Source organism: Helicoverpa zea, chromosome 7 (genome assembly GCF_022581195.2).
Source record: "Helicoverpa zea isolate HzStark_Cry1AcR chromosome 7, ilHelZeax1.1, whole genome shotgun sequence".
In the NCBI taxonomy this organism is placed as follows: domain Eukaryota; kingdom Metazoa; phylum Arthropoda; class Insecta; order Lepidoptera; family Noctuidae; genus Helicoverpa; species Helicoverpa zea.
In genome coordinates this window covers 6,074,661-6,086,020 of record NC_061458.1, presented here as the reverse complement: position 1 = coordinate 6,086,020, position 11,360 = coordinate 6,074,661, and the positions used below count along the sequence as shown (strand labels likewise).

The 11,360-nt window shown below is 34.4% G+C and overlaps 1 protein-coding gene and 2 long non-coding RNA genes across 3 annotated transcripts; 2 read left to right on the top strand and 1 right to left on the bottom strand.

Annotated features, from left to right (window-relative positions):
• Nucleotides 1-4,102, top strand: LOC124631950. Its single transcript, XR_006984561.1, has 2 exons — nucleotides 1-593; nucleotides 751-4,102. It is a non-coding gene; the product is annotated as an uncharacterized LOC124631950 (long non-coding RNA).
• On the bottom strand, nucleotides 4,101-6,968 carry LOC124631949. The gene is made up of 2 exons (XM_047166595.1): nucleotides 6,525-6,968; nucleotides 4,101-4,482 (listed from the first exon to the last, which is right to left on the bottom strand). Exons 1-2 carry the CDS (start codon nucleotides 6,966-6,968, stop codon nucleotides 4,435-4,437), a joined length of 492 nt encoding a protein of 163 aa, XP_047022551.1. The 3' UTR covers nucleotides 4,101-4,434.
• On the top strand, nucleotides 6,013-7,156 carry LOC124631951. The gene is made up of 3 exons (XR_006984562.1): nucleotides 6,013-6,148; nucleotides 6,252-6,463; nucleotides 6,532-7,156. It is a non-coding gene; the product is annotated as an uncharacterized LOC124631951 (long non-coding RNA).
• The last annotated feature ends 4,204 nt before the right edge of the window (nucleotides 7,157-11,360 follow it).

Here is an 11,360-nt window from a genome sequence, read left to right as displayed (position 1 = left end):
ACCTTAATTAGTCTATGTTAAGTATACTTATAGTCAACGGCAAATTCTGTATTACGATCCGATAATTCTAGAACTATTTGCATAACAATACTCTGTACCGTGTGAAAGTAGAAGCCAACCCTCTTATAAAATCGTGTGATTATCGTCTACAATAATTCAATTTCAGTTACGATTACACAAGTTCCCACCGAGCAGGGTTTCTCCCCTAAAGTACAGGTAACAGATAGAAGGTAAGACGTTCGAGGGGACGAAATCAAAGCGTACAAAGAACAGGGAACCATTGTGTGCGCTTACGCAAGGAGTCCACGTGCGCGCGCGCTCCCACGGTCAAATGGGGAGGGATTTCGGGAATCAAATAAAAGGGACAGAATCCTGGTCGTAGCATCAAACTCAAACAGTAAGCGCTACAGTGCACAGCTCCGGGGGACCGCACCACTGCGCCCCCGGTGGTGCCAGATTTCTTTACTAACTTCAGTTTGAATTAAGAGTTCAAAAATAACTTGTGCTAATTTACTATTAAGTAAACTATAAAATTGTGAACAATGAGAAAATCTTCACGACTGAAGCCGAGACTTGTCCTACGGATATTTAAAGTAAGTTACTTCTCTTTAACTTTTAAAAATTAAGTTCGGTGACGTGTATTTTAATTGCAGGTTTTAAAATAACAGTTTTAAACAGAATTCAGTTCAGAGTTTTAAACAGAAATTATGAAGTGGCTTTACTAACGTTTTTTTTATTTTATTGTTACAGATAATGAGAACACAGAGTAATGTGTAAACAGAATGAGGAAGGAAAAGTTTCAAATTATCAACATTACCAAATTCCAATATTAACAAAGCTGGATAATTATGGGAACTTAATAGCCTGACAGGTTACCAGTGAACAGTACCAATGATCACTATGGCAACTCAACAGCCTGACAGCTTACCACCCAGCAGTATCAACGATGGAAATCAAAGCAAACAAACCAAAGGAGACCACTTGAGGTGAATGCAAACCATCATTTCTAGACTCCCCAAAGATAGGATAGGCGTACTTAGAACTTAAGATTTTCGTGTGACTTAGGGAATTAAGTTAATACCTCTATGGTAAAACCTTAATTAATGTACATAAAATTTCATTTAGTTTAACCTCCAATGAAGCCTTATTCACTATGTTAGTTAAAAATAGGTTTTAGATAAGTACTTGGATCAAATTTTAAGAGCATCGTAGTTCATAATTTGAACTAAAAGTGCCTTAATGATCGGTGTTGTTGTCAAAACTTAGTTACGTTTCATGTTTTGTTTGCACCAGTTCCAATTGTTCATGTTTTGGACATGTTTTTGCTATTGTTACATCTGTTGTATTTTACTAAAGTAGTTGTTTTCTGTTAATTTTGGCTCCAGATTAAAATTCAGTATTTGCGATGTACAGTACATGCAGCTGTTATTTTCAGTTATAATTGCAACATGTGTGTACATACTTGGTAATTAACATTAAACTACTGTATTTTATCTAGGCTAACTCAGATAATTAGGTCTTACAAAAGTTCTAAAGTTACCTTTCGTTAACCAATCATAACACAATGGTATCGCACACCAAGAACTTGTGTTCAATGTTTTTGTTAAAATTGTTGAATTTTTGTTTTAATTTACGGAAACCAGCTGGACTGGGAGCGTAATCATTTGTTAACGTACCTTATTTCAGTATGTCAAGTTAAGTTTATGTTTCAAAATCTGTTGATTTTTTGTTTTTCAATAGAAAGTCCAAACCACTTTCGTTAACACCAAAAGTTAATCAATCATTATGTTTTTTTTTGTTTTGTTGAAACGTACTCACAAACCGTTACATGTTTTGTTGCTGTTCAAGTTTGCTCCGAGTTGGCCGTTAATTTGTTGTTTTTTTTTTGTTAACACCTCCGGAACTTCTCGTTTTGAATTTGTTGATTTAAAGTTACCTTTAGTTTTTGTTGATCAGTATCATTTTCAGTTTTGATAAAGTCGCATTAACACCTAATTTTTCATTCGTTCACCAAAACCGTTCAAGTTTTTTGTTATTTGATACTAGATGCTTCTTAACCGTTGATTTGACTGTTATTTTGGTTTAAGTTTATCTTTGTGCTGTATTATTATCTTGTTCATTTCAGTTTCAAATCCTTTGAAATCACAATTGTCCAAACGCGCTCTTAGATATTTCTGATTAAATAAAACAAAACAAAATTTTGAACTCAAGCGATTAGAGTATTTTGTTTTGTTTTAATAAAATACTAAAATAGAAATCCACAATTCGGTAACTCACGAAATAGACCAATTAGTATTCTTTCAATAAGAGCCTGGAGTATTTTCAGCGTTTATTTCATCTACCACCGAAGTTGTTACAGCATTGTTAAGTTTTTGTTTAATCGTTTGACTAAGTAGTTGATTTCACTGTTTTCAATTGTTTTGTTTTGATTTTCAAGCCTCGTAGATTCATAAAACAGAACCAAAAGTACTGTTTGCAAATTCCTTGTAAGTTCCCTTCCCTTTTATCTTTCAACACGCCTTACTCGCACTCATAAGACGAAATCCTCCCTCATAAACTTTCCTTTTATGTTAACAATTCAATAACTTCCTTCATCACCTCATCTATTGTTTTTATTAAGTTTTGTTTATGCCTGAAGTTACTGCCTCGTTGATTTGACTGTTGAATTCAAGTTAAGTTTTTGTTTTGTTGCTAGCTGCCAACTCAAACACATGATTTCGTGTATTGTTTTAATTTTCTTGACATACTTGTGAAATACCAATTTGTACTTCTATGTAATTTAAAAGCTTAGTACGTTTGAACAAAAAATACTTTTCCCATTATTAAAAAAAATACAGATTCACATAGTACTGTTCACTTCAGTATCTAATACAGTGAATACTTTCTATACTCTCAGTATGGTTATCCTAATTCAGACACACTGTTATCCATTCTTGTAATATAGTTTGTTGAGTTTTTGTTTATGGCTAGGTTACGTTATCCACCCAAATTGTTGATTTGACTGTTAAATAAAATTTAAGTTTTTGTTTTGTTCTTAAATTTTCCTTCAACCCAAAATTCTGATATTAATTCATACGTTGTCCTTTTGAAATATTCAGCCTTTCTCATTTTTTAAATTCCTTAACGAAAATTTTAATTTCCTTTCCGACAGTTTTCTTCAGTTTCTTCATTTTGTTAAGTTTTGTTTTATATTTCTTGAAACAATCACGCCGTGCCTTAATAACCTTATGTGCCTGAAATTGTTTCATATGTGTTCTTTGCCTCCAAATAGGGTTTTGACCGTCGTCATAATCCTATTTAGATGCATTTTGACCATGCATTGTGGCTATTTATGAGCATCTACATTTTCTATTGAATGTCTAAGTATTATTACATTAATAATATTAATTAAGACTTCAATATCACGAATTGTAATATGTTTCAATAAATGCTATAATCATGGTCCATTTTCTATGTGTTAGTGTTACTAGCCTGATGACCGTTTTGTCCCCTCGATAACGTTTTGTTATGGTAAAAGCATCATTACCTGCACACACAATATTGTTAATTTGAGCGTCTAGTTACCCAGCAGCGATGTAAATTGCATTGTTAAGCTTATAATGAAATTTAAACCTATCAACCAATAGCTCCAAAAGTGATTGAGAATAAAGGACATAACTGGGGATAAAATTGTCATTACGCACCTATTGTTTTTACCATTTGGTATAATTTTGTTGAACAATTAATATTGTTAATGTTACATAGTTGTAAGCGTTGAATTGTTGTTAAGTTTGAATTGTGATATTATTGTTAATTTATTGATCATGGCTGTGTTTGTTAATTTTATGTTAAGTTTTCGTTTTAACGATTATTGTTCATTGTTCTTTGCCGACATTAAGGCCACCGAATAACACCAAACTTACTGTAGTGTAACATTGTAGTATATGTTTGTATTTAAGATCTTAGATGTTTGTATTAAGAGAATCTTAGTAACTGTATTATGAAACTGGTATGTTAAACCAAAGCTTTGTATAAAATTAACAAATAGGTTAGTTAGGGTAACTATTTATTAGAGATGTATGACAGTGCGTGTGTTTGTGTGAATTAAATACAAAAACAACTATGTTTTGGTTTTATTTATTTTACTTTCTGCGAATAAATAATTTTAAAACGGTTAAGGAAGCGATTGGAGCTGAGCCAACTGTTTAGCCATATACGACCAAATCTAGTTCGGGAAACAGGGTATGTGCAACGTGAATGTGGTTGCAAAACAATGTTTGTGTACGATTTAGATAGCAGATACACAGATCCAGCGTAATGAAGATAGTTTTCAGTAGGGAAAACAAGAAGTTCGCCTGATGCAATCTCACAGCTTGCTTCTTCGTAATTGCTTAACTTTAAACCAGAGCCAATTCGTGGTGACGCACAATTTGTTTTACTTCCCACATAACGCCTTTATAAGCACCAGTCGCTTATTTCGGTCTGCGGGCACCGCCGTGTTGCCTGAAACAATAATAATACCTAGTGTTAACATTCGATCCCACTTAAACATTATACTTAGGTCATATGTTTATTTTAAAAAAATAAGTGCCTCAATCAGGTCAGGTCAATTCTCGAGACCTAATTTTATCTCCACCCTGACGACCCAGAACCATTTGAAGCCATTCTAAATATAAGAAGAAATGCAAAGGGCCTTATCATACTAGCGGATTGCGAGCGTCTTCAAAGCAGAGCGGGCGCGTAGCGAATGCGACGCGAACACGCTGCGGCTGTTCAGCGAAGAAGTCGCGGACGTACGGCAAATTCGCAACGTTTTCGTCGCGTATTTGTAGCAAATTAACGACGTTCAATATACTCAGTAACAAAATGGATTCAAACAATAATCGAATGGAAGAGAGCGACTACTTTGTGTTTTTTTGCAAACGAAAAAAACACTGCTTTTCGCGACGAATTTGTTGCGCGTCCGCAATGAATTCGCTGCGCATGCGCAGCGTCTTCGTTGCGCGCCCGTAACGTATTCGTTGCGCGTCCGTTCCGCTTTGAAGACGCTCGCAATCCGCTAGTATGATAAGGCCCTAAGTATTTAATATTTGGGCGTCTTTCCTACCTATACATAAAACTTTCAATGGATATTATCTCGCAAAACTAGCTACCAATAAATGGATATAAAGCGCTTCCTTTTCCTAGTTGTTATTTGAGTTTTTCTTCCAACAGTAAATGCAGGAAACGCAAATATCCCACAACCCCTTCAAATAAATGTAGGTATCTAAGGTTTATTGGCTGATTATTATAATCCCTAAGTTTCATATCAGATTTACCTTAATAGCACACAAAATAGATCTAAAAATCATTTCTTAATTTTTTGAGATTTAATGCAGCTTTAGTTGTGCGTTTTAATTTTCATAATAATCTAAATACTTAATAGTCATAGCTGTATCTTCTTAAAAAAAACAGAGACATAGGTAGTTACTGTACTATTATCATATTTCTCATTCTTTTTAGTTATCTTTAGTGATGTAGCGTTCTCTATTGTAGGAGCGTCGCGATCCATCTTTATTAAAACAATACATCTTAGTAACAGATTTATATTCAAAGTTATTTTTATTCACTTCGTACTTATAAATCCTTTACGTATATACGAGCCTGAACTAGGACTAGTTTAATAATTCTATTCAAGCTCACATACCCGTTTCATATTTCTAACTTCAGCAGAACAAGTTACATTTGAACGCGATAGTTTAATCTCGGGCTGCACCGATTTTTCACACCTCGCACTCCGCTACGATATTTTACGTTTCGCTTATCTGTATTTTTATAAAATGTACCGTCTACTGATATATTATTTATGGCTGTAATATTGGCAGAAAATATTAAATTATCTTTTTTTATACGCTTCATACCCAGTCTAATTTTATGACGCAAATACTTACTCACGAAGAAACATTTATGTTCACAAAGTATTGGAATGAGTCAACTTAGAGGTACAAGTATTTCAACAACAAGAAACTTTAAATAAGTTTGCTGGAAGTCAAGGAAACATAGATAAAACTCTTTAGGTACTTATTTTGTTCTCACTTGCGTAACTTTATTGTGCAGACGTTTGAAACGGAAAATTCACAAATTCGAATTTGATAAAATGGAGTAGTGAACTAGTTAGTAGTTTGAGAAGGTATTTTATAGTTTTGTTGTGTATTGTACTTAGAAATTTATTTTTCAGTCATAAAATAAATAAGTTCTTCAAGAATTACTAACGTCAAGCTATAACTTTGCAGATAATGTATTATCTTTCTCTGGCAACTGTCTCTCGAACTGAGTTTTACATCCGACGTAGTGTAAAAGACAAGAAAGATAAAATATAAAAGGTATTTGCTTTTGCAAACAGAGACTCGCCTTCGATCCAAATATCTGCACGAGAAGCTGAAAATATAACGGAACTACAAGCGACAGAATTTTGCCGTCCGATGTTGAAAATAAGTTTGTATAGGTATGCGGAGAGCGGCCCGGACGCAACAGTGTTATCCAGGCGAAAAATTAATGACACTTACATTCCAGGTATTCTTGCTGGGAGGTTTTGTGTCAGCGAAGTACGATGTCAACTCGGTAAATTGTCTGGGGTCGTCCATCGTTAGTGCTGTTCTGATACCCGTCACGACACGCTTGCAATCTTCGCTTCTCTTCAACTGTTTCTCTGTCCTCTCCTGCGTTGACATCAATCTCCTCTGGTCCAACTGCACTTGCCTCACCTTCTTTCTTACTAAATTTATGTAATAATCTATTTGATGTTGGAAATGATCGACGGACCAATAAAATTTCAAGTCAGCAAGAATCATGAGCAAAAACGCAGCGTACAAACAGACTATAACGACCCCAAAGTAATATAAATTTGGATCATGGATTGAGAAGAATGGACAATCGCTGGAAAAAGTGACACATTCCCAAAAGTAGGATGGTGTTACATGGGTGGTAGGCGCTTCGTCCACACGACTCATGCTGACAATGCAATTAATCTCACATTAATTTTATTATATTTGTATTCATCCTAACCTAATTTATGCAGATGTGAAGGCTGTCAAAAGTCTGTCACATATTTGATCAGTACAGATCTACAGATGGTCTATGATAAAGATGAGAAAAGTTTCCAGAAAACAAAACTTTTTGAAATAAATCATTAAACCACTGAACACTTCTTATTTTTACCTCATATAGGTGCATAGTGCCTAAAAGTAGGAACGAAATAAGAGATGAATAAGGTACGAAATAATTAATAACGAATTACGGGATTCTTATAAAATTTGTCGATTTTCTATTTGGAATTCCTGATATTCGACGGTTGCTTTAATGTTATATTTACAAAAATCATTTTAGGAACAAAGATAGCTTCGAGTAGACGATTTTACAGCACAATGCTCTTAATGTAATATCCTTTTAGCCATTGATTTGTTTCATTAAGGAATGGAAAATCCTTTTCAAGTTAGAATATCAGAATTTCAATCCTTTTCACGTCTAAGTGTTTTCTAAAGAAAGAATACGATACCGCAATCATCCGAGCACGACGAAGTGGCATCGCTCACACTGACAATAGCGAATAAAAGTGCACAATGCTGCTAGAACGCTTCACTTGAGGCAATATCGAATTCCCGTGGACCGTTCGCCGAGACACCACCCGTCTCCTGAACCAACAAAACACTGCCATGACAAGAAGTCTGCCGGCCAATGCCTTAAATTTAAGCTGCCTTTTGAACAAAGCAACTTGAAACTATAGGCAATATTGCAGAGCCTTTTATTTTTAGAATTCATGCTAGAAGAGATATGTGGGTACTCAACGAATACATTATATAACAAATCAACTTATAACTTTATTTTTAAAATATTGAAACGAATAAAGAAGTATCTGGTAAAGTTTTGCTCAAAACTTCAGTATTCGCAAAGTCGTCTATATTCGATGTTTTCAATACAAGCTCTTTTTGAATGCTATTTCTACAACTTCTGCTGATATTTCATAGCCAAAGTTTTGTGTGCAAAAGATTAGATCTGAGCCAACGTCAATGTGATTTATTATATTTTATACAATGTGTTTTAAATCTCTGTAATATTATTCTTGGCAACAATACGATGGCAATAAATTTAATTGAAAGTCAAATATTTTTTTGATAATACATTTATTTTTCCAGAAAGCAAAAAATAGTTGATACAAAAATAGAATTTTCGAAATACGTACCTATTATTACGCCTACGTTATATTTGAGTCCAGAGGAGCTAATACTTACAATAAATACTTGAGGCTTATAGATAAATTAATAAACATTATAAAAATATGCCCGACAAGTGTTGAGATAATTTTTGCTAATGAAATCTTGATTTGTAACGCCTACGGTTATAAAATGGAAGAATTCCATTTTGACGTTTTGCTATAACTTTAGTGACAGGCGTCTACATTATTTTCGTAGATACCTAGGTCATAGTTTTTGTTGGTAGGACCTCAATTGGATACCATTATCCGAAGTGACAAATTAACAATGCAGGTAAGCACACGTTAAATACCACAGATTTGTTTCATAGCCGCACCTACTACAGAGCGCATTATAAAATCGCTTTTATAGTGACATTAATTGCCGTTGGGGAATTACGAGCTCCAAAGTTCAACAATAAGACTTTAACAGGCCCGTAAAACGAAGCACCCTGGCCGAAGTATGTACACTCTATGCTCTCACAATTTTGTTTGATGGCTAATTAGGTAAGTAGATCATAATTAATTTATTACAAGATTTTACACTTCGTCGTGCGATTTATCAGTCTTCAACTAAGTTTTATTTATGCTGCTGATGCTTTACGAATATTGTGATATACCTACTTAAGTAAATTAATGTTAATTTATTGAGTTGTTTAGGTCTATGGATTTTAAATGCAGTTGCCTAGGTTCTGTCCGAGTTTACGAGTTTTCTGGTAGTTTCATGGAAATTAGTACAAATAAAAAATACTTCTGCCTAGCTAGAATATCCCACATTGACATATACCTATGTATCGTTATCAATATCTAGAATACCTAGCTTGAGGATTATCATAATTTACACACACCTGTACTGATAGGACTTAGAATTTCTTAATCCTACTTATATTATAAATGTGAAAGTTTGTGATAATGTATGGATGTATGTTTGTTATTCAATCACGCAAAAGGCTGGACCGATTTGATTGAAATTTGGTATGTAGATAGGTGATTACCTGGATTAACACATAGGCTACTTTTTATCAACACACCACGCGGGCGAAGCCGCTGGCGGAAGCTAGTTATACATAAAACATCGTTAATCATGCATGGTTACTATCGTTTATAAATACCAAGCATTAGAAAGATAACAGAATCACTGTTAGAAAAAATAGATACCTAACCTAACTTTTGTCTATGAAAATTTAACACACATATAAGTATATCTGTTGTTATAAGTATTGCAAAACAAAAACAGAAACACCTGGTGAATAGAAACAGCATTCTGAATGAAGCCGACAAACAGTATACAAGCGAAACTAGGGGCCCGGTCATAAGTTGTGTCTCGATACCTCGGGACACACGGGAAGCCTCCGTAATGAGGTCGTTTGATGTGATTTGACGCGACAAATTGCTCAGCAATTCCTCGAGAAACACCTTCGACACTTAAACGACATACGCCGTTCGACGTCTCATTATAAACCCGGGTGGCTCCTTTAATTTGTATGTTGTGTTAAAGTAACTTCGTCTCACAGTTACATCGTTTATCAGAATTCAAACGTTCTCATAGTTCCTGCTAGTTAAAAGGTTGAAAACTGTTGATAGTATAAAAACAAAGTAAAAGTAAGTACAGAGGAGTAAAAGCAGAACCAGTGTTATTTCATATTTTTAGTCCTGGTTTCATAAAGATTGTTGTTGTTTTTAGTACAAAACAAGTAGTCAGTGGTTTCACACTGAAATATACGTAGATACGTGGGTAGTACGTGTAAGTACGTAGAGTAGTCTCATTGGTACCCTGAATTCTAAACCATACTTTCAATCTTGAGGTACCTCGTAGGTAAGTAGCCTCTCTGGTTAATCAAATTAGCACTAGCATATCTACTTCTATTTCTTTTGCGTCAGAAAGACAATAATAATTAATGTGGTTTCATATGATCCGTATATCATATCCAATCTGAATAAAGCAGTACAACAAATTTCAGTGAACATATCCATTGTCAGATTAGCGGCGACAGGCATTTTGTCTAATGGAACGGATCCCAATTATGTTTAGTGATCCAAGTTGTTATGATGTAGTGTAACGGCGTCAACTAAACTGAATGTGGCCTTATGGGAGCCCCTTATGTTAACGTAATGGGAAGCTTACTGTTTGTTTGCTTACAAACATAATATTATTGGACTATTATACGTACCTCATTAGTGCTGCTGCCTCACAAAATTGTTGTCGCATGTTACATATGGTTTATGCGCTAAGTTACTAGTGAGACGATTTGGAAAATATGGAGGAGAGATTTTCCATCAAGATTTTCTATTGAAGTAGATACTAAGTGGAAGGTACTTAGTTAAATATTTGAATGTTGATAAAAGTTTCTACAAAAAAGTTGCAGAAAGATCTCTATTTATAATTTAACAAATAACTTAGGTCCAAGTAGGTTACTTCAAAAAGTTTGTAAGTAAGGACTACTTATATAAGTTTCGTGAGAAATCCTTATTCTGAATGAGAGCAAAATGTGTTCAAAGGCAACGTTTATTACAATAAAGCATTAATTGCCAACTCGTAAACAATTTTCTTTGAGACATAATAACGTACGCTCCATATAAAAGACATTACTGAACATATTATGATCGCAATAAAGTAACGAATTGAGTTTTGCTACTACATTTCCATGATTAAAATAATTCCATAGATACCATCATAAAAGTTGTGTTAAATTATTTTATTAATTTTGGGTGAATTGAGGTCAATCCTTTGGGTGACTTTGTTCTATCAGTTCTAAAGTAAGTTGGGCACGTGCAGTCGAGAATATGTATGACCGTTGCTCTTTTCAGAAGAAAATGTATCTGTCTTTTCTTCAATAGTTAGGCAGTTAAAGTGTGAAGGGCTTATAATAATTGTGGTCAGTATAATAGATAATCAATTTTAGACAAGCAAGTGACAATCGGCCTTATCACTGCTACCATCCGACGACCATCCTGAACAATTTATAATAGTAGTAGGTAGCAAAAAATACGGACTTTGTGCCGGAGATTATTCTGTAGTTAAAATGAGTTCGTGTTTTATAAACTCAAGGTAATATCGGTTTAAAACGAACATACTATTATATAGCTACTCAATGACATAGTTATGTAACGTCGTCGCCGGGCCGCGACGACGACGCACCGACGCGTACGCACG